We start from the raw sequence: 24,558 nt of genomic DNA, 5'->3' as shown, positions 1-24,558 counted from the left end.
ATACATTTTCATATTAGAAAGCCCAGACTACACTTTAATTCACAAATTTCCTTTTCTTTTCCTTTGATCAGGGATAGGACTACCTCTGTTTTAGCTTTCAGTTCAGCGTCCAACCAGGTACTCTGATTCTGCAACCATTTTTTCTCCTGTTGCATATTCATCATTAAATTTTTCCTCTCCTCCTCCCGGAGGTACATCTCTTGAAACTTACTTTGGAGCTCGTCATTCAGCTCCTTCAGTACCTGGGGTCTTGACTTTCAGTGCCTCACAGTTCTGTTCCCTTTAACTGCTCCTGTAGTCCGGTATACTGCCAGCTTAGCATTGTTGCCACCAACTCCTGCTGCAGCTGCTCCACTTTGGCACTTGCAGCCTCAGCTTTGGCCTGGAATTCCTCCCTTTGGATGGCTGACTTGGGCTTGCAATTCCTGCATCCTGCAAGTTACTGTTATTTCTTCCTTCTCTTTTCCCCAGCTGGCTTTTTCTTCCACCAGTGGGCGATATTCTGCCTTAAACTGAGCTTCCTTAGAGCACAGTTTTTCAACCAGCAGTTCTAGCCGATTGCAATGTTCACGTACCTGGCTGACTTCAAGCAAGGCACCCTCTCATTGCTTTTATGCAACCTAGGTGAGCTCTTTTGCCTTCTTTCCTTCCACAATTAGCTTTGCTACCTGCATCTGCAAACTTAGATTTGAGGACTTCTCATAGGTTACCTGCTCTTGCAGCTGGGTAACCTCCTCTTCTTTCTGCTTCAGGCAGTTTCTAACATTCACAATCTCTGGTGTCTTGGCTTTTAATTAAGCCTGTAGCCAAACATTCTGGCTCTGGTTCCATTCTCTCTCTTTGTCCAGCTGCTCCTCTCGGTAGATGACGGCAAGCTCTAAGGCGTGGAGCTCCTTCAGTCTAGCCAGTATTTCTGTTATTGCCCCGTCTTTCTCCTGGGACTGGGTACTCTGCTCCTTTACCACTTTAGACTTTTGGTCTAGGGCCGTCCAGATTTTGGCATTCTCTGCCTCTAAGCTCTGCAATGTGCTTTCACTTTCTTTTACTTTCTCCTTTTCATTCTGCAACTGATCTTCCATCATTAGCAGTTGCTCCTGGAGGGTGTTCTTTTCCTTCCTTAACTGAATTGCACATTCTGCAGCTAGTCTCTGACCTTCTATTATATCTTCAATAAAGTGGTTAGCTGCCTCTAGCTCCATAGTTAGGTCCCAAGGTGGGCACTGAACCTCTACCTGATGACCTTTCAGGGTTTCCCTTTCTTCACCTGGCATAGATAACATAGCAGATAACTGATTCAATTCTTTAGTCTCCCCAAAACCATCAGGATTGTGGTTCTCACCCCTCTTGGGTTGTGTTCGAGACCAGCACTTAACCTCTACTGAGATACAACTGGTGTCCCCCACCACCACCTCATCTCCGGAACTAACTGAATCACTACCTGGCTCCCCTTTTCCTTCTAAGATTTTTTTCTCTTTGACTTTGCAGCACTCCTGGGTTCACAAACTGCTTTCCTCTGTGGCACAGGCTTTTAGCTCCTTCCTAGTGGCTTACTGACTCCAGGATATTTAACTTCTTGTGCTTCTATGGGTTTGCCAGGACCCTGTTGTAAGAGCAGCGATGTGTGCTGCCACTCTTCCTCTCATATACCCATCTTGAGTTTTCAGATTCTGGCCCTTCACCAGTGTAGCTTGCAGTACCGATTTTTAAAACAGCACTTCACTCCAGGACTCCCACTGTGTTCTCTACTCTTAGTCAGCAGCCCCAACTTCCAGACCGAGCACTTGTTTCTTTCTCTTTGTGCACAGCCTTCACCTAATAAATCTACTCCAGGATTTTCAGCAAATCCTGTTTTTCTCTTTGTAGCTTTAAAATTTTCCTCTTTTCTTCCCTCTGTTGAGCTCTGGTAGCTACCTCCACCTGAAATCAGTGAGGTAATTAAAACACCTCTCACTTTCTCAGAGCTGCAATTAAATATGTCCAAGACTGAACTTCTTATCTTTCCTCCTAAACCTGCCTCTCCCCTTCCTCCATTCTCTATTTCGGTGGCTTATGCTCTCATCCTTCCCATCGCTGACTTGCAACCTCAGATCTTTGATTCATCTCTTTCCTTCTCTTCATATATCCAACAGACCACCAAAACTTGTTTCTCTACAATATTGCTAAAATCTGGCCTTTCCTTTCTGAACATGCTGCCAAGACCCTCATCAATGCTCTTTTCATCTTTCGCCTGGACTACTGCAGCTTGCTTCTTATGGGTCTTCTGCTAATCCAGAGGTGCCCAAATGGTCGATCGTGATCGACCAGTAGATCGCAAAGGCCACACGAGTCAATTGCGTTGCCTTTGCAATCTATTTCTCCCTGCTGCTTCCCCGAGCCAGGCCGGACTCACAAGAATTCACCTCCGACGTCAATTCTGACGTCAGAGAGGAAGTTCTGGGCCAGCCAATCGCTGCCTGGCAGGCCTGGAACTTCATCCCTGTTAGAATTGACGTTAGAGGTTAAGTCTTGTGAGCCTGGCGAAGCAGCAGAGAGAAATCAGCGTGGTAGCTTGGGGGGGGGGTGCAGGGGGAGAGAGAAAGTCAGGCAGAAAGAAAGAGGGGGGGGGCAGGTGGGGCAAAAGAAAGAAAGACAGAAAGAAAGAAATACTGTACTGTATTGGCTTTACAGAAGAAGGAAGTGCAACCAGAGACTCATGAAATCACCAGACAAAAAGGTAGGAAAAATGATTTTATTTTCAATTTAGTGATCAAAATGTGTCCATTTTAAGAATTTATATCTACTGTCTATATTTTGCACTATGGCCCCCTTTTACTAAACCGTGATAGTGGGGTTTTTTTTTAAAAAAAATGTATTTATTTATAAGTTTTCAATTTATACAATCAAGATAAACTTGTACAGAAAGAGGATTCATTATGAGTAAAGTTAACTTATTACACCAAAACTACGATAAGCAATAATAACATAACATAAATCTTCTCAAGTCCTCAAATAGATCCAAAATGTGATTCAAATGCGAGTTCTAATCAAAGAAAAATAGTCTCTAAGAAATCATTAGCTATCAAAGAGTAAGGACATTTATATTCTATTAGCACTCTCCTTCTCCAAGCGGGATAGGGACAGGAAGGTCGTCAGTTGGAGAGGTTCAAAGAAAACAAACTTCTGAGTTTTATAATGAATTACACATTTACAAGGGTGTCTAAGAAGAAAGGTTGCCCCTAAAGCCAAAACACCAGGTTTTAACAGAAGAAATTTTCTTCTATGCTTTTGAGTATCCCTTGCTAAGTCTAGAAACATTTGTATCTCTGTGATAGTGATTTTTAGTGCAGGGAGCCTATGAGCATCGGGAGCTTCGAGGGGCATTCAGCGCAGCTCCGTGCATTAAAAACCACTATTGCAATTTAGTAAAAGGGGAGGGAGTATATTTGTTTATTTTTGTATAGTTGTTACTGAGGTGACATTGGATATTTTAAAGTCATCTGCCTTGACCTATGAAAAAAAACCCTGAATACAAATGATAATTAACATTTTCTCTGCGTACAGTATGCTTTGTGTTTTAAAAAAATTTATTGTTGGTAAATCATTTTGACTTGGTCATTTTAAAAGTAGCTCGCAAGCCAAAAAAGTATGGGCACCCCTGCGCTAAGACATCTCTCTCCCCTTCAATCTGTTCAGAATTCTGCTGCACACCTCATATTCCACCAGTATTGTTATGCTTACATTACACCTCTCTTCAAGTCATTTCTGTATACAGTTCAAACTCCTCTTACTGACCTACAAGTGTGTTCATTCTATAGCTCCTCAGTATCTTTCCTCTCTCTATACTCCGCCCTGGCAACTTCATTTGTCGAATGAGTCTCTCTACTACTACCAGCTCCCAACTCTGTCCCTTCTACCTTGCGTACGCCTGGAACAACCTGCCTGGTAGTCAAGTCAAGGTTGAAAGCCCACATGTTTGAAGCTGTGTTTAAGTCCTACCCTGCCAACTTGGAAAGCACCCTTACCTGTTGTCATTCCCTCTTACTACCCTACCCCCTCCACCTCTTAAATCCCTTTTAATTTCTACCTTTCATGTATAAATTCACCTTTGTCCTCTATGTCTGCCATAATTAGATTATAAGCTCTTTTGAGCAGGGACCGTCTCTTGCGTGTTTAATGTACAGCGCTGTGTGCATCTGGTAGTGCTTTAGAAACAATAGCAGTAGTAGTAATAGTAGGTCTAGGATGGGATGATATCCTCCCATTTTCTCTGGCATGAGAAAGTACTTGGAATAGAATATCATCCCTTCTTCCCCTGGTAGAGTGGGTTTGACTGTTCCTCTGTAAACACTGCCTGGTGCTGAGAAATGAGGTTTGACATTCTTGGTGGGCAATTTGGAGGTCTCTGGTGCCAAATTAGAGTGCAGCCAACCCAAACAATCTGAAGAACCCACTGGTCTAAGGCTATAAGGGTCCACCTTTCCTGGAAAAAAATTCAGCCTCCCTCCTACCAGTAGGTTGTCCAGTACAGCTACATTTATGGTGGCCAAAAACCAATCAAAAGCTCGTCCCCTGCTTAAACTGAGACACCAGTCGGGGCTTTAGACCAGTTGCTTACTGCTGTTTAGGCTGGAGTTCCTGCTGAGAATGGGAAGGTGTGTACCTATGTCTTTAGAGTAGGATACAGTTTAAGTGTGCATGTGTTGTTTTTAAATTCCTCTATGGAATATTTGATCCTTCAGTCCCTTCATGTTGGAATGTTATTAGATCTTGTCACTCAAGGATTACAACAATTTATAAATTATCATTTCCATCCTTTATAGGACTTAAATGTGTTGGGAAGCTTAGTAAATCTATGGCATTTAAATTGGTGGAGATTTGGAGCAAACTCCCAGACTCTTTAAGACTGTTAAGTCTGCTACAGCAAGCAATTGCAGAAAGATCTAAAAACTTGGCTGTTTACACAATAGTTTTCAAGATTATCAACTGACAAACTATAACAAGTATAATTTATTTTTTATTTTTTTTAATTTCTATCTTAACTTAATTAATAGCACTGATTCAGGAATTTTTACCCCAATAGCACCCTTCTCCTTATGGTCTATTATTATGTCATTTCTATCTTTAATGAATTGTAAACCGAGTCGAGCTCCTTTGAGAAATGATCTGGTATATAAACTGAAGATTAGATTAGATTAGTAAGAACTCCTCCTGCCTCCACCATAAAACCTCCGAGAGATGGAGGGTACAGAAGGAAGGGGAAAAGATAGAGACTTGATGGTATCTGTGTGTCTTTAGACGAGGTCTGCAACGTCTTCCTCCTTGTTTCCAAAAAAATTTATCACCCCAGGAACTAGCTGCTCCTGGACCACAGGTTCTATGTCTGAAACACGGAACAGGAGAGTCTCCACATTCCGATACGTAAAACTAAAAGCCTAGAAGCCACATCAAATGAATAAAAAAATGCCCTAGTCAGATGTTTTCTGCACTCCTTCTGCTTACTGTTTGCAAAATCAAGCATAGTGCCAGTCAAGGACTGCAAACACGTGCTTGTGTAGATCTGGTAGGCCTGGATATGGGAAATGAGTAGCAAGGCCTGAAAAGTTTTTTCTCCAAAAGTTCTCCTGTGTTCAAGCATCTTTGCCTGGGAGAGCCAAGGCATAGGACTTTGAACTCCTGGCTCACTTCAGAGCAGATTTGACCACCATGGAATGGTGGGGAGGGCAGGGGGGCAGCTGTACTTTCTTGAATCTACCGGTAGGAGACTTCTGGACTCTATACATGAGCCTGCCTTCTTAAGAATGACCTACCCAGAGAGAAGGATCTCCCAATATCTCATCTGCATATTGCTAAGGACGTTGTGAAGTGGAACCTTCATGGCAGCTCTAGTTGGAGAATCATAGTCTAGGATCCCCATTAACTAATTAAGTACTTGTCTTACTGTAGGCAGCACCGAATCATTTGTCTTTGCAATTCTATAACTTTAATCAATTGTAGCCACAAATTCTACTGTAACTGCCATGTCTCTTACAATTCTTATTGTAAGCCGCATTGAATCCATGTAGAAAATTGCGGGATAGAAAAAATTGTCTGGTTTGGTTAGTTCAGTCCTGGGCTTGATCTTCAATTCTTGCAAAAAAGACTAGTAAAGGACCAATCCTCTCTGTGGTAGGGAGTCTAAAGGTAGGCCCATAGACCTTTCCTCTGAGAAGTCTTCAGGCTCTTCCTTGGACACCCAGGAATTATTAGACTAAGTGAAATATTCCTCACGAGTCTAGTGAGTCCTTATCTGCCTTGATCTGCTGGCAGGACCAGGCCCTGAATGTGGGCGCTGAGGTGCAGCTGCTTCCCTGCTCTCTGAGGCAGCTTCCTTGCCCCAGTGGACTGGTGAGGTTGACTGTATTGGATGGCACTGGCGTCAATGACCATCCAACAGGCAAAGCATGGGTCTCCAAGACAGGCTGGAGCATCTTAAAAGTTGGTGCAGGTGCCTCAAGGCACCCCGACTCCTCCCGGAGCAACATAGAAAGCAGTTACTTACCGTAACAGGTGTTATCCAGGGACAGCAGGCAGATATTCTTAACGCATGGGTGATGTCACCGACAGAGCCCCGGTACGGACATTTTTCACTAGAAAGTTCTAGTTGGCCGCACCGCGCATGCGCGAGTGCCTTCCCGCCCGACGGAGGAGTGCGTGGTCCCCAGTTAAGATAAGCCAGCTAAGAAGCCAACCCGGGGAGGAGGGTGGGTCGTAAGAATATCTGCCTGCTGTCCCTGGATAACACCTGTTACGGTAAGTAACTGTGCTTTATCCCAGGACAAGCAGGCAGCATATTCTTAACGCATGGGTGACCTCCAAGCTAACAGAGAGGGAGGAGGGATGGTTGGCCATTAGGAAAATAAATTGTGTAACACAGATTGGCCGAAGTGCCCATCCCGTCTGGAGAAGGTATCCAGACAGTAGTGAGTAGTGAATGTGTGAACTGAGGACCAAGTGGCCACCTTGCAAATTTCCTCGATGGGCGTGGAATGGAGGAAAGCCACAGAAGCAGCCATAGCTCTGACCCTGTGGGCCGTGACAGCACCTTCCAGTGAGAGACCGGCCCGAGCATAACAGAACGCAATGCAGGCAGCAAGCCAGTTGGAAAGCGTCCGTTTGGAGACAGGACGACCTAGACGGTTAGGGTCGAAGGACAAAAGGAGCTGAGGAGATGAGCGGTGAGCCCTGGTACGGTCAAGGTAGTAAGCAAGGGCACGCTTACAGTCCAGCGTGTGCAATGCCTGTTCCCCAGGATGAGAATGGGGCTTAGGGAAAAAGACAGGCAATACAATGGACTGGTTGAGATGAAAGTCCGAGACCACCTTGGGAAGGAATTTAGGATGGGTACGCAGAACCACCTTGTCATGGTGAAAAACAGTGAAAGGTGGGTCGGCAACCAGTGCATACAGCTCACTAACCCTCCTGGCAGAGGTGATGGCAATGAGGAAAAACACCTTCCATGTAAGAAATTTGAGTGAAGTTGTGGCAAGAGGCTCAAACGGAGGTTTCATGAGTGCTGATAAAACCACATTCAGGTCCCAGACGACTGGAGGAGGCTTCAGAGGTGGTTTGACATTGAAGAGGCTTCTCATGAACCGGGAAACCAGGGGATGAGCCGTAAGAGGTTTTCCGAGGATAGGCTCATGGAACGCAGTGATGGCACTGAGGTGGACTCTGATTGAGGTCGACTTGAGGCCAGCGTCGGAGAGAGAGAGCAAATAGTCCAGTACGGTTTCCACCGCCAATGAGGTGGGATCGTGATGATGAAGCAGACACCAAGAGGAGAACCGGGTCCACTTCTGATGGTAACATTGGAGGGTGGCCGGTTTCCTTGAGGCATCCAGAATACGACGGACAGGCTGAGATAGATTCTCTGGAGAGGTCAGCCCGAGAGAAACCAAGCTGTCAGGTGGAGCGAGGACAGATTGGGATGCAGTAGAGACTGATGCTGCTGTGTAAGTAGAGTAGGAAACACAGGAAGAGGAATGGGCTCCCTGGAGCTGAGCTGGAGTAGGAGGGAAAACCAGTGTTGGCGAGGCCACCGAGAGGCGATGAGAATCATGGTGGCTTTGTCCCTGCGGAGTTTGAATAACGTCCGCAACATCAGAGACAGTGGAGGAAAGGCATAGAGGAACCAATCCGTCCAGTCAAGCAGGAATGCATCCGGGGCCAGACGATGAGGAGAGAAGAGTCTGGAACAGAACTGGGGCAGCTGATGGTTGGGAGGAGCTGCAAAGAGGTCCACCTGAGGGGTGCCCCACTGAGCAAAGATGGAGCGGAGTGTGGGGGGATCCAGAGTCCACTCGTGAGGTTGAAGGATGCGGCTGAGATTGTCGGCCAGAGAGTTCTGTTCGCCCTGGATATAGACAGCCTTGAGGAAGAGACTGCGGGCTGTGGCCCAGGTCCAGATGCGGATGGCCTCCTGACAGAGGAGGGGAGATCCGGTGCCGCCTTGCTTGTTTATGTAGTACATGGCAACTTGGGTTGTCTGTGCACAGGAGAAGAACCTGAGGGTAGAGAAGATGCTGGAAGGCCTTGAGGGCATAGAACATGGCCCTGAGTTCCAGGAAATTGATGTGATGTTGACGCTCCTGAGGGGTCCAGAGTCCCTGAGGGCGAAGTTCTCCCAGGTGAGCTCCCCATGCATAGGGGGAGGCATCTGTGGTTATGATCATGGAGTGAGGGGGTAGATGAAAGAGTAGATCCCTGGAAAGATTGGATGAGTTCAACCACCATTGAAGAGATTGCTGAAGAGACGATGTCACAGAGATGGGATGAGAAAGAGGATCGGTGGTCTGTGACCATTGGTTGGCTAGAGTCCATTGAGGTGTCCTGAGGTGAAGTCGCGCCAGAGGAAGCACATGGACCGTCGAGGCCATGTGGCCCAGGAGGACCATCATCTGCCGAGCTGGAATGGAGTGATGAAGGAGCACCTGGCGGCAGAGGTGGAGCAGGGTCCGTTGGCGGTCGGAGGGGAGAAACGCCCTCATGAGAGTGGTGTTGAGAACGGCTCCAATGAACTGAAGTCGCTGTGTGGGAAGCAGATGCGACTTGGGGTAGTTGATCTCGAACCCCAGGAGATGGAGGAAGGAGATGGTGTACTGAGTGGCTTGTAGCACAAGTGGAGACGTAGGTGCTTTTACCAACCAATCGTCCAAGTAGGGGAACACCTGGAGGTTGTGAGACCTGAGAAAGGCCGCCACCACAATAAGGCACTTGGTGAACACCCTGGGCGATGATGCGAGGCCAAAGGGTAGCACCTTGTACTGATAGTGGCGGTGCTGTATCTGAAATCGGAGGTAGCGATGTGAATTCAGATGGATTGGAATGTGAGTGTAGGCCTCTTTGAGGTCCAGGGAACATAGCCAGTCGTGTTGAGAGAGAAGAGGATAAAGCGTGGCCAGGGAGAGCATTCTGAACTTTTCCTTGACCAGACACTTGTTGAGGTCCCGGAGATCGAGGATGGGACGAAGGTCTCCTGTCTTCTTGGGAACCAGGAAGTAGCGGGAGTAGAATCCCTGACCCCTTTGGTCTGTGGGAACCTCTTCGATGGCATTGAGGAGAAGGAGGGCTTGGACCTCCCTTAGGAGGAGAAGGGACTGGGAGGAGTGGGACGCAGACTCTATAGGAGGGTTGTCTGGTGGAAGAGTCTGGAAGTTGAGAGAGTAGCCGTGGCGGATGATGTTGAGGACCCACAGGTCTGATGTGATGACCTCCCAACGGTTGAGGAAGAGTTGGAGACGTCCTCCAATTGGCTGAGGAAGAGGTAATGATGGTGGAAGACTGGCTATGCCCTGGAGAAAGGAGTCAAAAGGGCTGAGATGGTTTTGACGGAGGAAGAGGCTTGGCAGGTTGGTGAGATTGAGAGCGAGCCTGAGTGTGTTGTTGTTGACGAGGTCTGCGAGGCTGCTGTTGAGGCGGGTTGAGAGGCCTGGCCGAGAACCTGCGCTGGTAAGAGGACTGTGGTCTATAAGGACGAGCAGGTGGAGCCTTCTTTTTAGGTTTTACCAGAGTGTCCCATCTGGTCTCATGTGCTGAGAGCTTCTGGGTGGTTGAATCCAGGGACTCCCCAAAAAGTTCATCCCCAAGACAGGGTGCGTTAGCTAGGCGGTCTTGGTGGTTGATGTCAAGATCAGATACCCTCAACCAGGCCAGACGTCGCATGGCAACAGCTATGGCAGACGCTCGGGAGGTCAGCTCAAATGAATCATAAATAGAGCGCACCATGAATTTCCGCAGTTGAAGGAGGCTGGAAATTTGTTGTTGAAAGAGTGGAACTTTGCGTTCAGGGATGTATTTTTATAGGGCGGATATTTGTTGTACGAGATACTTCATATAAAATGAGAAGTGAAATGTGTAATTATTCGCCCTGTTGGCTAGCATGGCATTTTGATAAAGGCGTTTGCCAAACTTATCCATCGTTTTGCCTTCTCTGCCAGGAGGGGTGGAGGCATAAACATTGGAGCCTTGAGTTTTCTTTAATGTAGACTCAACTAGGAGAGACTCATGGGGCAATTGAGGTTTGTCAAAACCCGGAATTGGGATGACCCTGTATAGGCTGTCAAGCTTACGAGGAGCTCCGGGGACAGTGAGTGGATTTTCCCAATTTTTATAAAAAGTTTCCCGCAGTATGTCATGGACGGGTAACTTGAGGAACTCTTTGGGAGGTTGTTCAAAGTCTAAGGCATCCAGAAAGGCCTGGGACTTTTTGGAGTCGGACTCTAAAGGAATAGAAAGAGCCGCCGACATTTCCCTGAGGAATTTGGTGAAAGAGGATTTCTCAGGCTTGGAAGTGGTATCGGGCACTGTGGATGATGCGTCCTCCTCGGTACCGGGTGGGGATTCTTCCCATAAGTCCGGGTCCCTGATATCAGTGTGCGCACGCCGAGATGTCGGGGTGGAAGGCTCGGTGTGGCGGGTCTTAGAAAGAGACTTGCCAGAGCACATGGAGACGGTACCGGGAGAGGAAGACCGGTGCTGACCCCGGTCCCGGGAAGAGCGGTGCCATTCTGGGTCCCGGGGAGACCGGTGCCCTTCCTGGTCCCGAGGGGGATCGACCTCAGAGCGGGTCTGTACCACAGGATGAGAACGGGGTGGTTCAGCCGAGAGGACTGGCATGGAAGTGTTGAGTGGCACCGAAGGGGTGGACACCGGTGGGATGGTGCGAGGCTCGGGCCGGTCTGGTACCGAAAGAAGTGGTGCCAAGAGGGTCGGTAACAGGTGCTGGAGTTGTTGCTGCAGCTGTTCCTGCAATTTGTCATGGAGTATGGCCGCGATGCGGTCATCCAGGGGTGGCACCGGGACCGCTTTTTTCTTTTTTGGTTCCATAGGTGCTGCTCCACGCCCCGGCGATGAGGAAGCCGATGACGAGGCACTCACCGAGATCGGGGAGGAGCGTTTGCGGGGTCGGCGTGAGACCGGGAGGACCGGCGTCGCCACTGTGGCAGGCGGGCGCTCAAGGGAGGTGGAAGGCTTCTTAGCCAGCTTACCTGGTGCCAGCGACCCCGAGGAAGGATCGGGCGTCGTTGAAGTGGTCGGTGCCGTCTTTTGCGGTACCGTCGACGTCGCTGCAGGTTCCATAGCAGATCCGGTACCGAAAAGGATGATCTGCTGGATCTGCCGATTTTTTAAGGTGCGTTTCTTAAGAGTGGCACAGCGGGTGCAGGTGTCCGCCCGATGCTCTGGACCCAAACACTGTAGGCACCAATTGTGTGGGTCAGTGAGGGAGATTGGGCGTGCACACCGCTGGCACTTCTTAAAGCCCGGTTGAGGGGGCATGAAGGGAAACACGGCCTCCGCAAAATCAAAACCGGAGGCCTGTATGGTGACAACAGGCCCCGCTGGGGCCGGTTTCAAAAAATAGAGAAAATCGAGAGATTTTTTTTTTTTTTTTTTTGAATCGAATAAAAAAGAGAACCCGAAGTGGGGAAAAGAGAAAAAAAACGAGAAAAAAGCGCGAGCGGGAAGGCAAAAAGGATGTTTTCAACGGCCATTGAAACCACATGCGTCTTCTTCGCTCCGCGGAAACAAAGAAACTGGGGACCACGCACTCCTCTGTCGGGCGGGAAGGCACTCGCGCATGCGCGGTGCGGCCAACTAGAACTTTCTAGTGAAAAATGTCCGTACCGGGGCTCCGTCGGTGACGTCATCCATGCGTTAAGAATATGCTGCCTGCTTGTCCTGGGATAAACATAGAATATGATGGCAGAAAAGGGCCATCGGCCCAACAAGTCTGCCCACTCTAAGAACCCTCCCCCCTAAGCACTTCCTCGAAGTGAACCCACATGCTTATCCCATTTTTTCTTAAAATCGAGCACGTTGCAGCCTAAATTACCTGAAGTGGAAGATTATTCCAACGATCAACCACCCTTTTGGTAAAGAAATACTTCTTTGGTAAAGAAATACTTCCATGAAATCTCCCACCCTTGATTTTTAATGGATGCCCTCTTGTTGCCGTAGGCCCTGTAAGGAAAAATATGTCAATACGGCCAGTAACATATTTGAACGTCTCTATCATGTCTCCCCTCTCTCTGCGTTCCTCGAGAGAGTATAGCTGCAATTTACCCGATGTTCTTCATATGGGAGATCCTTGAGGCCTGAGACCATCCTAGTGGCCATTCGCTGAACCATTCTCAGCACATCTTTTTGATAAAGTGGCCGCTAAAACTGAACACAATATTCCAGATGAGGTCTTACCATGGACCTGTGCAATGGCATTATAACTTCGGGCTTCCGGCTGACAAAACTTCTACGGATGCAACCCAGCATTTGTCTAGCCTTGGATGATGCTTTCTCTACTTGATTGGCAGTCTTCATATCTTCACTGATGATTACACCTAGGTCCCGTTCTGCAACAGTTCTTGCTAAGGTCTCACCATTCAGGGTGTAAGTTCTGCGTGGATTTCCGCTGCCAAGGTGCATAACCTTACACTTTTTGGCATTAAAACTCAGTTGCCAAGTTGTGGACCATAGTGTAGGTCCTGCGTCATAGTGTCTGGCACGGTGCTTTTGCCCACTATGTTGCACAGTTTAGCGTCATCAGCAAATAATGCAATTTTACCTCAAAGTTCCAGAGGCAGGCATTGGTAAAGGCAGGGGAAGTACAGTGACCACAGCCTGAAAAGGTGTCAAGTGTTGAATCCAGAATAGGGTTATGGTGCCAACACTTCTTGATTACCAGTGATGTTGATTTCCTGGAGCTCCTGGTACTGTGCACAGAGGAAGACCAATGTTTCTTTGGCTTTGCTCATATCTTGGAATCGGGGTTCTATAGTGCTGAAGAGGATAAAAATGAATCCAGGCACTTTTTCAGTCCAAGTCAACTCGATCTGCAGGCCTACTACCAGCACTCAAAGTTGAGGCAGGCGGAAACCTCTCTGCTGATGAAGTGTTGCCAGTGACTGGTGCAGCTCCAGAAGCTATAGGGACCAAGGCTCTCAATGCCATTCGACAAATCGGACTTTTGGAAGGCAAAGAGACTGTCTTGGATCACTTTCCTGGATTTCATGGTCCTCTTTTGCTTTTGGGCACAAAGAGGACAAGCTAGAGCAGTGTTGTTGAACCACCGGTCTGCAAAATTTCCTGCCGGTTCATGGCCCGATGAGCTGGGAACCCGTGTGTCTCCCTCCCTCTGCTGACATTTTGCTTTCCTCTCCCCCAACGGAATAGCAGAGGCTTCCTTCCCCTTCCAGTAGCTCTCAGTTTTCTAACTTGCCTGCAGCAGTGCCAGTAGCGTCAGAGCAGCGATTAACTTAGGCAGCCTTGGGGCTTTTGTTGTTGAGTTACAGCCCATCTCTGATGCAACATCCTCTCTCTCAGAGGTGGATGCGACTCATCAAAGGGCCCAAGGCTGCCTAAGTGAATCATTGTGCTGATGCTACGGACACTGCTGCAGGCAAGTTAAAAAAACACTGAGCTGCTGCTAGTCCAGGTAAGGGAAAATGCTGTTGCCACTGGTTGGAGGTGGAAAGGGAAGCTGTTGCTCGTAGGGTAAAAGGGGGATGGAGAGCTAGAGCTGGTTGGGGGGGAAAGGGGGCACTGCTTCTGCTGGGCAGGGGAGTTGCCACACTGGACTGGAAATGGAGGATAGTGAAGTGGGAGCTGCTGGTGGACAGAGGAAAAGAAAGGGAGAGCTGCTACTGGACCTGGAGGGAGGGAGAAGGAGAAAGGCTGATGGACTGTGAGGAGGGCAGAGGAGAAGGCAGAGAGAGTGAATTGGTGGACTGGGGACAGTGGACTCAGGGAGGGAGAGATGCTAACAACATGGGAGAGCAAGAAAGACATACAAGCCATAGGGTGGGGGGCCTGGGCTAAGGGCAGAAAAGAATAGCGAGATGATGCCCAGAGAAGAGAATAGGGACAGACACAGAGGGGGAATGATGGATGGAGAAGGGATGGGGACACAGAAGGACAATACTGATCACACAGACGCAGAGGGTAGATGCTAGACAGGATAGACAGAGATGCAGAGGGAAGATATACATTGGAATGATGTGTAGGAAATTTAAATACTGTCAATTACTATAAATGTAAATTGTTATTTAATGAATAAATAAAAATACTATCTACATTGATTTTTATTTAGTAGTTTGCCGGTCCACAAAATAATTTTTTTATTTCCGTCAGTCCATAGGTGTAAAAAGGTTAAAGAACACTGAGCTAGAGGATCATGCTTGCTCCCTAGGCAAGAGATATTCATTATGAGAAGTGAGAGGGAAAGTGTCTGAGTTCAAATGCATAAGACACACTTCTTGAACCTATTGACAAATCAATTTGTCCTCTCTGCACTCAATGGTGCAGAGAAGGCAAAACAAAAAAACACTGTCCAACTGGGAGCCTAGGCCTACAACGGCCACTAGCTGCGAAAAAAAAGAAAACAAGTAAAAGTGCCAGAAAGATTAGAGGAAGGGAAGGGGTCTAAACAAACTTGTTCAACCGATTTGTAACCTAAATGCTCCCATTGCCTTATCGCTTTACTCCATCTGATTTTCACCACGATCTCTCATTCCCGCTCTGTTCTCTGCCTACATGTTTGATGTCTGTCCAGTGCCCCTATTCTCGCTGATTGTTTGCACCATGTTCCCAGCTCTCTTAGCCCTGTATCCGCTTCATGTACTTTAAAACCTTACTTTGTACCTATCTTCGCTGATTGTCCAGCTCCTCTTATTGTAAACCGCCTCGAACTACTACGGCTTTGGAGGTATATAAGAATAAAATATTATTATTATTAAACAGTCAGACACCCTGAAAGAGTGCACAAACAGCGCAGGAAAGCACCAAAAACCAAATAAGAGGCAAAAAAAAAAACCCCCAACCAAACTTGAAGAAACAGACCACATGAAGGACAAGTCCTGTCAGTTCTGTGGAGAAAAAAAAAATGAGCGAAGGTCTCACTGAACTCCATCAGGCAGGAAAGCACTTGCATATGGCTGGGATAGCTTTTACACTGTGGTTTCTTTGGGGCAGGGGTCCCCAAAGTCACTCCTTGAGGGCCAAATCCAGTGGGGTTTTCAGGATTTCCCCAATGAATATGCATGAGATCTATGTGCATGCACTGCTTTCAATGCATATTCATTGGGGGAAATCCTGAAAACCCCACTGGATTCTGAAACCCCTGCTTTATGTTTAAATCTATTTTATTCATTTTCACATCAAAGATCAAAAAAGAACACTTTGATACAGGCAACTAAATATACTCAAGAAATTATTATCAAGTCATAAATTCCCAGTACAATGATTATAGTCCACATTAGGAGAGTGAAACCATACATAATCAAGGGGAGTTGAATTAAAGAAAAACTATACTCGGTCATATTAACAACCCCTGCTTTAAATCATTGAACATTTAAAGTGTTATCCTGGCCACAAGGCTGCTTTTGCAGACCCTTCACTTAGAAATCTGTCATCATCAGGAGATATTTGTTAAGAGTAAAACTAGAACTGCTCATGCTTAATGCCTATTTAGGACTTAGTTAACTTTGTCCTCCCCACCCCCCCAAAAAAAAAAATATCAGGTCTAGCTACCCCACTGATACCAATGTAGTCCTGAAAAGTACCATTCTCTAGTAAAGTTCAATAAAATGAGGGGGAAAAATGCTCTGGAGCACTGTACCTTTCCTGTAAGTAAGTCTAGCTATCTCATGATAGTAACAGCCGCTGGACGAAACGACGCGAGTCGCTGCGGGGCTCCACAACAATCGTAAAAATCAACCCCCCCCCCCCCCACTAGGCAACCCCCCCCCCCCACTAGGCGGGAAACGGAAGCTAAGGGGGCGCGTGGAAGAGGCACGTGCACTCGGCGAGGCCGCGCGCCCGCTGGAAGTTGAAAGCTTTGCTTCCCCCGTCTCTCCGTCGATCGTCGGTTGGAGAATGGAAGGGTGACCTGGCGAGGCGCTCTCACCGTCACCCCCCCCCCCCCCAGCCTCGTACAAGGGGTGGATTAAAATGGTACCGGAACCGAGACATGCTTCAGAAGAACATTTTGGTCTTTCTACTGGGACTTACCGTCGCATGTGACGAGAGGTTCATTCTGTTTGGGCAGTGTAAGCGTCGCTACACGAGAAACGACGAGAGTCGCAGCAAAATTTACGGTAACATTCACGAAATTAACGTTTTGACCTAGGTTTATTACATTTTTTTTCCTTTTCTTATTCTGGTTGGGAAGAAAACACGGGTGTAATTTTCGACCTAGCTAAACTTATTCAGACTACACCGTTTTTGTGCCTTTCTTAGCGCTCATAATCACTGATCCAACTACCATATAAAATAAATTGAATGTTTAAAAGAAGCACCCTATGGATGACAGTGATCTGATTGGAAATATGCTCTTATATTGGTGAGTTTCACTTTCCTTGAAATTTTTTTTATAAAAATAAATCACAGAGAGTATAAAAAGCACAGTTACTTACCTTAATAGTTGTTATCCAGGGACAGAAGGCAGCTGTTCTCACAAGTGGGTGACGTCATCCGACGAAGCCTCCATGCGGACGCCTCACAAGCAGACTTTCTTGACGAAACTCGAAGTTTCGAGTCGCCCACACCGCACATGCGCGAGTGCCTTCCCACCCAGCGCAGGGCGCATCTCAATTCAGATAGCTAGCAGAGAAGCCAACCCGGGGAGGTGGGTGGGATGTGAGAATAGCTGCCTGCTGTCCCTGGATAACAACTGTTACAGTAAGTAACTGCTTTATCCCAGGACAAGGCAGGCAGGTATTCTCACAAGTGGGTGACCTCCAAGCTAACTACAGGATGGTGGGAGAGTTGGCAACTTAGGAGAATAAATTTTGCAATACTGTTTGGCCAAACTGTCCATCCTGTCTGGAGAAAGTGAGGTGAAGATATGAACCAAGGAACAAGTAGCAGCTCTACAAATTTCCTCAATAGGTGTAGCTCTGAGGAAAGCTACAGAAGCTGCCATTGCTCTGATCTTATGGGCTGTGACTTTACTGTGAAGGAGTAATCCAGCCTGGGAATAGCAGAAAGAGATACAAGCCGCCTTCCAATTGGAGATGGTACGCTTAGAAATAGGATGTCCCAACTTGTTCGGATCAAAGGAGACAAAAAGTTGAGGAGCAGTTCTGTGTGGTTTGGTGCGTTCCAAATAGAAAGCCAAAGCACGTTTACAGTCCAGAGTATGAAGAGCAACTTCTCCAGGATGAGAATGAGGCTTTGGAAAAAATACTGGAAGAACAATGGATTGGTTGAGATGAAATTCCGAGACCACTTTAGGAAGGAATTTCGGATGAGTGCAAAGAACCACCTTGTCATGATGGAACACTGTAAAAGGTGGATCCGCAATCAATGCTTGGAGCTCACTGACTCGTCGAGCAGAAGTGAGTCCAATGAGAAACACCACTTTCCAAGTGAGATACTTCAGATGAGCCTTGTCAATTGGTTCAAATGGAGGTTTCATCAGCTGAGTAAGAACAATATTGAGGTCCCAAACCACAGGAGGCGGTTTGAGAGGAGGATTGACATTGAAAAGTCCTTTCATGAATCTGGAAACCACAGGATGAGTAGAGAGGGGTTTCCCTTCAGTAGGCTGATGGAAAGCAGCAATTGCACTAAGATGGACTCGTATCGATGTAGACTTGAGGCCAGAATGAGAAAGGTGCAACAGATAATCCAAAACTGAAGATACGGCGGAATGTTGAGGCTCCTTATGATGAGAAAAACACCAAGCAGAAAATCTAGTCTAATTTTGATGATAGCATTGTCTAGTAGTAGGTTTCTGTGAAGCTTCCAAAACATCCCTCACAGATTGAGAAAACTGGAGAGGAGCTATGTTGAGAGGAACCAAGCTGTCAGATATAGAAACTGCAGGTTGGGATGAAGCAGAGATCCCTAATGCTGTGTAAGCAGAGAGGGAAAAACTGGTAGAAGGTGTGGCTCCCTGCTGCTGAGTTGAAGTAGAAGGGAGTATCAGGGATGTCTGGGCCACCGAGGAGCAACCAGAATCATGGTGGCATAGTCGGTCTTCAGCTTGACCAGCGTCTTTTGAAATGGAGGAAACGCATATAGAAAGAGATTCGTCCAGTCCAGAAGAAAGGCATCTGCCTCGAGGCGATGAGTGTACATCCTGGATCAGAACTGAGGCAGTTTATAGTTGTGGAGCACCCTTAGATCCAAAATAGGTCGCAGATCGCCTGTCTTCTTTGGAACAAGGAAGTAACGGGAGTAAAATCCCTTGTTCTGCTGAGCCAGAGGAACTGGCTCAATAGCTCGAAGCTGAAGGAGAGTTTGAGCTTCCTGAAGAAGAAGGACGGTCTGGGAAGGATTGGAAGGATACTCTCTTGGAGGATGTTCCGGAGGAACTTGATGGAATAGAAGAGAGTATCCCTCCCTGATGATGGAAAGGACCCAGAGGTCGGTAGTAACCGTCGTCCATCGGTGGTAAAAATGATGGAGACGACCTCCGATAGGGGGGAAAACGGGAAATGGCAGAATGACCGAGGTTATGCTCCGTTCTAGACAGTCAAAAAGGCTGAGGAGCCTTAGGTACAGCAGGTGGCTGAGGCTTTTGCTGCTTCTGGGGATGCTGCCTCTTGACAGGCTGACGAGTAGAAGGAGCCTGCTTTGGAGGAAAACGCCGCTGATAGGTTTGAGGAGGGCGTGTAGGACGAGGAGGAACCGGCTTCGGTCTGAGAATGGATGCAAAAGACTTCTCGTGGTCCGAGAGTTTCTTGGTGGCTGCCTCTATAGACTCATCAAAGAGGTCACTGCCTGCGCAAGGAACATTAGCGAGCCGGTCCTGCAGGTTAGGATCCATATCGATAGTACGGAGCCAAGCAAGATGTCGCATGGCCATAAAGCAAGCAGTAGCTCGAGCAGACTGCTCGAAAGCATCATAGGATGACTGAAGAAGTTGCAGCCGGAGTTGTGACAAGGATGCAAGAACTTCCTGGAACTCAAAGTGCATACGAGAATCCAGATAAGGCATAAACTTTGGAAGAATGGAAAGAAAGAACTCAAAATAGGTGATGAAAATTATAGTTGAGGACTTTGGAGGTCATCATCGAATTCTGGTAAATGCGACGACCAAATCTGTCCATCGTTTTACCTTCCCTTCCCGGAGGGACAGTAGCATACACCTGGGAAGGGTGAGATCTTTTCAAAGAAGATTCAACCAGAAGGGATTGGTGAGACAATTGAGTGTTGTCAATCCCCTTATGATGTACTGTCCTGTATCTAGAGTCCAATTTGCCTGGAACAGCTGGAATGGAATAAGGAGTTTCCAGACAGTGGACAAAGGTTTGATCCAAAAGCTTATGGAGAGGAAGTTTGAGAGATTAAGCCGGAGGTTGAGGGAGATGCATGGTCTCGAGATATTCCTTGGAGAATTTAGAGCCAGTATCTAGTTGAATATCCAAGTCAACCGCCATCTGACGAAGGAAAGATGAAAAGGACAGCTGATCTGCTAAAGCCTGGCCTCGAGAAGGACTTGAGGATGTCGAGGCAGCTTGGTCCAGCGAAGAAGGAGACCTGGATGAAGAAATGGAAACCACTGGGTCCTTGAGGTCCGGAAGCGGAAGGGTCGATGTAGGCGGTGGAGAAAACTGAAGAAAAGGCTGCTTGCGGTGAGGCGAGGCATGTCTGGATGAATGCTTCGAAGAATGCTTCGATCTGTGATGCGAGCTGTGTCTCGAAGCAGGCCTCGAGGATCGAGGAGAACGTGCCCCAGTCGAAGCCCTCAGAGAGTGGTTAGGGCTGGAGGCTGTGGAACAAAGCAGTGGAGGCTGAGAAGAGGAACCTCCGAGAAGAGGAACCTCGATGCACTCGCAAAGACTCTGCTCCTTGCTTCGAGTGTGAGGGTTCCAACGGAAGCACTGGCAAAGAATCTGCTCCTTGCTGTCCATGCCCAGATGCCAGACCAGACACTCGCAGAGACTCTGCTCCCTGCAAAGAGTGTGCATGAGACTGAGACATAGGAGGCGGCTCGACCTCGCGGGAGACCGCTGAATGCCCAGGCTGGATTTGTGAGAGAAGCTTCGGCCCCATGGTAGTAAAGAGCTGAATGAACTGCTTCTCCAACAAGGTCTGGAACGAAGCCGGCAAGGATGGATCTGCGTCTCCAACGGGACCACCTGCACGAGCCTCGTGTTCCCTCGAGTCAGTGTGAGAGTGTTTGGACTTAGAAGCCTTAGGCACTTTAAGCACCACCGTGGGAATGGGCTGCAGCTCTATCTGACCTGAAGAGACAGAGGAAGGCATCGCAGCAGGCGTCGAAGACAGAGCCGGTACAAACGAGGCAGGTTTGATGAGGCTCGAAGTAGAAGCTGTGGAAGCCGGAAGAGCTTTGGAGAAGGTCGAGAGCTCCATTGAAGACTCCATGGTAAAGAGCTGCTCCCACAGGATACGACGACGATTAAAAGCACGAGACTTAAGTGTTGAGCAAGGCCAGCACGATTTCGGGAGATGTTGAGGCCCAAGACACCGTCTATGAGAGTCCGTGAGGGAAATCGCGCGCTGGCACTTGGAACACTTTTTAAAACCAGTTGCAGGCCGGGACATAGGCCGAAAAAGAGTCGCCGCAAGATCAAAGCCGCGGGGCTGCGGCCACGAGGCCTGCCCGGTCGAACGAACGGAAGAAATTAAAAAATAAATAAATAACAACAAAGAGAAAAAACAGCGATTTGTGACAAAAGAACACAAAACCGCGGTCGAAAGAAGGCACAAGTGAAAATACTTCACGCAGAGTCAAAGGCGGATTTCTTGGCTCCACGGAAAAGTAAGAACTGAGGAGATGCGCCCTGCGCTGGGCGGAAAGGCACTCGCGCATGCGCAGTGTGGGCAACTCGAAACTTCGAGTTTGTTCAAGCAAGTCTGCTTGTGAGGCGTCCGCATCGAGGCTCTGTCGGATGATGTTACCCACTTGTGAGAATACCTGCCTGCTTGTCCTGGGATAAATATAGTACACAGAGGCATAAAGATTCAATCAGACCTTTTGTTTAGGGGTTCCCAAGCTCCACCCCCAGACCCCACCCACATAATAACAGTACTACTGTACTGTAATTGTAATGCCATTTCTTCAATTCATTCTTCATATACACACGTGATGCAATATATCATTACATTACATTAGTGATTTCTATTCCGCCATTACCTTGCGGTTCAAGATGGATTACATAAGTATTGTCATGAATAGGTAATAATCCCAAAATTGAACTACTGGAAGCACCCTGTATGCAGAGAAAATTTTAATTAGCTATCATTTATAGTCTGCTTTTATCAGCTACTGGCTGTATGAGGGTTCTTCAAAAGTTTCCACATTCATATTTTCACGGGCGGATGCAGACTGGAATGTTCCGTCTGCGGAATCGGAAAGAAGTAGGGAGATTGTGGATGCCTTTCAAGAGGCTCTGCTCAGACAAATGGTGACGGAACCCACAAGGGAAAAAGCGATATTGGATCTGGTCCTCACAAATGGAGAGAGTATCTCTAATGTTCGAGTGGGTGCTCACCTAGGTAGTAGCGATCATCAAACGGTTTGGTTTGATATAACGGCTAAAGTGGAGAGCGGCCGCACGATACTTAAAGTCCTAGATTTCAAACGTACGGACTTTAATGCAATGGGAAAGTACCTGAAGAAAGAGCTGTTAGGATGGGAGGACATAAGAGAAGTGGAAAGACAGTGGTCTAAGCTGAAAGGAGCGATAAAAATGGCTACGGACCTTTATGTGAAGAAAATCAATAAAAACAAGAGAAAAAGGAAGCCGATATGGTTCTCCAACCTAGTGGCTGAGAAAATAAAGGCGAAAGAGTTGGCGTTCATGAAATATAAAAAAACCCAAGAAGAGGAGAGCAGAAAGGACTACAGGGTGAAACTGAAAGAAGCCAAGAGAGAAATACGTTTGGCGAAGGCACAGGCGGAAGAACAAATGGATAAAAATGTAAAAAAGGGAGATAAAAATTTTTTCAGATATATTAGTGAAAGGAGGAAGATAAAAAATGGAATTGCTAGGCTAAAAGATGCTGGGAACAAATATGTGGAGAGTGATGAGGAGAAAGCAAATGTGCTAAACAAATACTTCTGTTCTGTGTTCACAGAAGAAAATCCTGGAGAAGGACCGAGATTGTCCGGCAAAGTTACACGAGAAAATGGAGTAGATTCTGTGCCGTTCACGGAGGAGGGTGTTTATGAGCAACTTGAAAAACTGAAGGTGGACAAAGCGATGGGACCAGACGGGATCCATCCCAGGATACTAAGGGAACTCAGAGAGGTTCTGGCGAGTCCTATTAAAGACTTGTTCAACAAATCTCTGGAGACGGGAGTGATTCCTGGGGATTGGAGGAGAGCGGATGTGGTCCCTATTCATAAAAGTGGTCACAGGGATGAAGCAGGAAACTACAGGCCGGTGAGCCTCACTTCAGTTGTTGGAAAAATAATGGAAGTGTTGCTGAAAGAAAGGATAGTGTATTTCCTTGAATCTAATGGGTTACAGGATCCGAGGCAACATGGCTTTACAAAAGGTAAATCGTGCCAAACGAACCTGATTTAATTTTTTGATTGGGTGACCAGAGAGCTGGATCGAGGACATATGCTAGATGTAATTTACTTGGATTTCAGCAAAGCCTTTGATACAGTTCCTCATAGGAGGCTGTTGAACAAACTTGAAGGGCTGAAGTTAGGACCCAAAGTGGTGAACTGGGTCAGAAACTGGCTGTCGGACAGACGCCAGAGGGTGGTGGTTAATGGAAGTCGCTCGAAGGAAGGAAAGGTGACTAGTGGAGTCCCTCAGGGTTCGGTGCTGGGGCCAATCCTGTTCAATATGTATGTAAGTGATATTGCTGAAGGGTTAGAAGGAAAAGTGTGCCTTTTTGCAGATGATACCAAGATTTGTAACAGAGTAGACACCGAAGAGGGAGTGGAAAATATGAAAAAGGATCTGCAAAAGTTAGAGGAATGGTCTAATGCCTGGCAACTAAAATTCAATGCAAAGAAATGCAGAGTAATGCATTTGGGGATTAATAATAGGAAGGAACTGTATATGCTGGGAGGAGAGAAGCTGATATGCACGGACGGGGAGAGGGACCTTGGGGTGATAGTGTCCGAAGATCTAAAGGCGATAAAACAGTGTGACAAGGCAGTGGCTGCTGCCAGAAGGATTCTGGGCTGTATAAAGAGAGGCGTAGTCAGTAGAAGGAAGAAGGTGTTGATGCCCCTGTACAGGTCATTGGTGAGGCCCCACTTGGAGTATTGTGTTCAGTTTTGGAGACCGTATCTGGCGAAAGACGTAAGAAGACTTGAGGCGGTCCATAGGAGGGCGACGAAAATGATAGGAGGCTTGCGCCAGAAGACGTATGAGGAGAGACTGGAAGCCCTGAATATGTATACCCTAGAGCAGGGGTGCCCAACGCGTCGATCGCGATCGACCAGTAGCTCAGGAAGGCAACTCGAGTCGATCGCACTCATGTTGCCGTCCTGATCTACGGGCCGATCAGCCTTCCTCTCCAGTGTTCTCCCTAGGGCCTTTTAGCTGGGCGGTCCGCCCAGCTGTCATCTGCCGCTGCTGAACATTTAAAAAAAAAAACCCAAAAAACCGGCTTGGAGATTTCAGTCCCTAGCGAACTTATGCTCCGGGCTCTAACGTGTGCGTGCAGGCTTCTCTTCTCTTCCCTCCGAAACCGGAAGTTATGTCCGGGGAGGGGGGGGGGGAGAAGGGAAGCCTGCACGCACATGTTGAGAGCCCTGAAGCAAGCGTTCGCTATGGGCTAATGCGGGAGACAGGTTAGTGAAGCATTTGTTCTTGTTCCTGCCGGGTCCTGCCTACTTTCTGTTTCCGCGAAGGCAGGACCCGTCAGCATTTCCCCCAATAGGTTGATCACGATCTTGGGCTGATCAGCCTTCCTCTTCCCGACGGCAGAATTGACGTCGGGGAGAGGAATGCTGGTTGGCCGAAGCAGGGAGAGCTTGGGGCCTGTTATTGGTGGGGTTTGGGTCCTGGTCCCCGATGGTAATGGCAGTGGCAGTGGCTTGGGGGAGGGCAGGGAGAAAGAAAGAAAAAGGGCAGGCAGGGATACAGAAGGAAAGAAGAGAAACAGAAA

General features: G+C 47.6%; 1 protein-coding gene and 1 long non-coding RNA gene across 8 annotated transcripts in view; one reads left to right on the top strand and one right to left on the bottom strand.

Annotated features, from left to right (window-relative positions):
* LOC117346037 overlaps positions 1–16,230 on the bottom strand; it is a 61,582-nt gene extending 45,352 nt beyond the window's left edge. The window contains exon 1 of one of the 2 annotated variants that reach the window (XR_004536540.1): positions 16,127–16,230. This is a non-coding gene — a long non-coding RNA (uncharacterized LOC117346037). The remainder of the gene's footprint in view (positions 1–16,126) is intronic. The other variant, XR_004536541.1, reaches the window with a different exon arrangement.
* Positions 16,231–16,267: 37 nt separating this feature from the next.
* Positions 16,268–24,558, top strand: part of LOC117346033 — a 113,089-nt gene continuing 104,798 nt past the window's right edge. For 3 of the 6 annotated variants that reach the window (XM_033915255.1, XM_033915254.1, XM_033915253.1), the window contains exon 1: positions 16,268–16,604. In XM_033915255.1, coding sequence (XP_033771146.1) covers positions 16,478–16,604 — 127 coding nt within the window. In that variant the 5' untranslated portion in view covers positions 16,268–16,477. Of the gene's footprint in view, positions 16,605–16,645; positions 16,850–24,558 lie in introns of those variants that run through there. The other 3 variants (XM_033915256.1, XM_033915257.1, XM_033915258.1) reach the window with 3 other exon arrangements.

The sequence above is a fragment of the Geotrypetes seraphini genome, chromosome 12, assembly GCF_902459505.1.
Source record: "Geotrypetes seraphini chromosome 12, aGeoSer1.1, whole genome shotgun sequence".
Taxonomy (NCBI): domain Eukaryota; kingdom Metazoa; phylum Chordata; class Amphibia; order Gymnophiona; family Dermophiidae; genus Geotrypetes; species Geotrypetes seraphini.
This window is presented reverse-complemented; position numbering and strand designations above follow the sequence as displayed.